This window comes from Rattus norvegicus, chromosome 19, assembly GCF_036323735.1.
Source record: "Rattus norvegicus strain BN/NHsdMcwi chromosome 19, GRCr8, whole genome shotgun sequence".
Taxonomy (NCBI): Eukaryota; Metazoa; Chordata; class Mammalia; order Rodentia; family Muridae; genus Rattus; species Rattus norvegicus.
Window position 1 is genome coordinate 71949298 of NC_086037.1, and position 3417 is coordinate 71952714.

Here is a 3417-nt window from a genome sequence, read left to right on the forward strand (position 1 = left end):
GGGAGGGGACCTGGAGGCAGGAGCTGATACAGGGGCTGTGGGGAAGTGCTGCCCTCTGGCTTGCTCCCCACGATTTGCTTAGCTTACTTTCTTTTACACCCCAGGACCATGTGACCAGGGATGTTACCGCCCACAATGAGCTGGGTCCTCTCAAGGAGGCATTTTCTCAAAGTTCATTCCTGTCCAACAACTTTTTTTTTTTTTGCCTTTATAAGAGGAGGCTTTATTGTTAATTATTTACCTTAATAGTCTCAGGAAGAACAGATTAGCTCAGTCCAACATGATTTGCAGTTGGCAAAATCTAGTGAAACAAGTGTTCTGATTGCTAAGGATTTAATTTTGGGGCCTTTAATACTTAGCCGTCTAACACTTTGAACATAACCCAGAGCAATGCAGCAGCCCTCCTTGTCACGTTGATACCACACCTACCTCCCTTCATTTCAGATATATCTTCATTAAATATGATTCCCGGAGGACAGGTTCCCTGGAGCATATAGCCACGAGGACAGTGCATAAAAAGAAAACTGAAAATAAAACTCTGTATGATCTATTAAGAAATAAATCTAATTATAAGCGCACTCGTAGGTTTGTGTGGAGGCTCTGGCGGAGTAACTGAGAACAGCCAGTTATTTACAAGAAACACAAGCAGGAAGAAGGGTGCACCTAGCCCAGCAAGGGCCTCAGAAGCCAAAGGTGTTCTCTCCTCTGTGGGCGACATACAAGAATCCATCTTCATCTTTTTCCTTCTTGTAAAGCTGTCCCACAGTTAGGCGGGACTGTGGGACTGTCTTGTCCACACACAGGAAGGTAGCCTTCTCGGAAGGAAACTGGATCCTTTTCTTGAGGATCCACATGAACTGAGCCACCGTGCTGTGGGATGGGATCAAGTGCTTCCTTCTGTCAGTGTCAACAATCTGAGAGCCAGAGACTTTTTCCACGATCACTGGAACCCGGTCCGGAGGCTTCACTCTGATCTTCGCGGATTCCACGAATCTGTGTTCCAGCGAGTGGTCTTCCTTAAACATCCACTTCATGGCCGTAAGGAAGTGATGGAGCGGGTGGAGCTGGTTCCTTGAGCCACGGACTTCCGGCTCCTTGAGCCACGGACTTCCGGCTCCTTGAGCCACGGACTTCCGGCTCCTTGAGCCACGGACTTCCGGCTCCTTGAGCCACGGACTTCCGGCTCCTTGAGCCACGGACTTCCGGCTCCTTGAGCCACGGACTTCCGGCTCCTTGAGCCACGGACTTCCGGCTCCTTGAGCCACGGACTTCCGGCTCCTTGAGCCACGGACTTCCGGCTCCTTGAGCCACGGACTTCCGGCTCCTTGAGCCACGGACTTCCGGCTCCTTGAGCCACGGACTTCCGGCTCCTTGAGCCACGGACTTCCGGCTCCTTGAGCCACGGACTTCCGGCTCCTTGAGCCACGGACTTCCGTGAAGCAACCTCAACAACAACTGAGGCAGAGGCAGCAATGACTGCTCCTCAACACAATTCTTGCTTGTGTCAAACTGATATAAAAACTGTCCATCGGGGTGATGGGGCCCGGCGAGTTGTGAGACTTTTGGAGGGTGTGGTTTTGCTGGGAGAAGTATTTCACTGGTGTCCGGTATTAAGCGTTTGCAATCTTGTCCCATGTGATAGTTTGAATGAGAAGGACCCCGATAGGCCCACAGATTTGGATATCCCTCAGGGAGGGGCACTATTTGAAAGGATTGGGAAATGTGGCCTTATTGGAGGAAGTGAGTCACTGGGGTGGGCGTGGGGTGGCATGGGGTAGGGGCTGGGTTTTGAGACTTCAAAAAGCCCATTCCAAGTCCAGAGTGTCTTCCTTTGGATCAGGATGTAGTTATCAGCTATTGCTCCACTGTCTGCCCGCGTGCTGCCGTTGTCTCCTGCCATGATGATCATGGACTAAAACTCTGAAACTGTAAGCCAGCCCCAATTAAATGCTTTCTTTTCTAAGAGATATCATGGTCATAGTGTCTCTTCACAGCAACAGAACACTGACCAAGACACCCTGCTTCCTGTTCATTCTGTTTTATGGTTGAGGATATGAGCTCTCAACTTCTTTCTCTGGCCGCATGCTGCCATGCCTCTCTGCCAAATTAGACTCTCTCTGGAACCATCAGCAAAAACAGCAGCAGTAGCAGCAACAGCAAAACCATTTCTTCCATAAGCTGCTTTGCTCATGGATGTTTATTACAGCAACAGAAAAGTAGTTGACGGAGGACTGAACAGGCAGGCACCAAAACTCTTCAAAGGCTGATTATTTTTAGTAACAAAGCCCATACAAGTCCCTGTGGTTCCCCTCATGCATTTCATGACCCCTTACTTTTCTTTTATAAAAAAATTTAGACAAGGTTTCATATGGCCGGGGATGGCCTTGAACTGATTTTCCTGCCCCATCCACAGTGCTAGAATTTCAAGTGTCCACCACGCCTGCTTTGTGTGGTTCTGAGGACTGAACACAGAGCTTTGTGATGCTAGGCAAGTCCTCTGCCAATGGAGCCACATCTTCGGCCTATATGACCTTTTTCTCATTAATTGTGTAGTAACAACTGGCGCTTATGGAGAGCTTCTAGCTTCTGAATGTCTCTGGTCTTCCCATTGGAGCTATGCTCCTCACAGATCAGGGTTACATTTATTCTATTCACTGAGGTATACACATCACCTACAATGTTTCAGTACCCAGCAGATGCTCATCAAATGCTCGGTGTGGGAACAGATGCGCAAACAGGTGAGCACTTGAGCTTTGCCCTGTATTCTGTGTGCTTACTGATTTATTTACTCTTCATCACGAGGAAGGCACTTATTACCGTGTCCGTTTTAGAGTTGAGCAAATCGTGTCCCGACAAAATGAATTCGTTGGTCAAGGCTGCCTGAATGGGTGTTCATGGCGGAGGCCACAAACCCAAGCAATCTGGCTCCTAAGTCCACTTCTGATTCTGCGTTCTTCATAATAATTAGCCTTTAACATCGTATACGCCTTGGCAGTTTTTTCTTAGTCATCTTGCCTTTAGTTTCCTATAGCGTTCTTCTAATAAGTTGAAGTATTTTCTACAGAAGCCTAATGCAAAAGAAAGCCAATTTCCCTATAGCATTCTTCTAATAAAGCCATGGCTTTATTTTATTTTGTTATTTATTTCTGGACAGGGTTCTAAGTAATATAGGGCAGCTTGAGTCTCTTGATCCTCCCGCCTCAGACTCCTAAATGCTACGATTTCAGGAGCAAACAATCTTGCCTCATTTCATTTTTCTCATTTTATTCATTCAGTTTTGAACATCATAATGTTGTTGTTGTTGATGATGATGATAGTGGTGGTGGTGATGATGATGGTGATGATGGTGATGATGATGATGACAACGACGATTTTCATTACAGGGTCTCACTATGTAGCTCTGGCTGTCCTGAAACT

General features: G+C 47.2%; 1 protein-coding gene across 1 annotated transcript; it reads right to left on the reverse strand.

Annotated features, from left to right (window-relative positions):
• Positions 1-539: 539 nt before the first annotated feature.
• Positions 540-1138, reverse strand: Gabarapl4 (gamma-aminobutyric acid receptor associated protein like 4). The gene has a single exon (XM_039098192.2). It carries the CDS (start codon positions 1032-1034, stop codon positions 681-683), a length of 354 nt encoding a protein of 117 aa, XP_038954120.1. The 5' UTR covers positions 1035-1138; the 3' UTR covers positions 540-680.
• Between the last annotated feature and the right edge of the window lie 2279 nt (positions 1139-3417).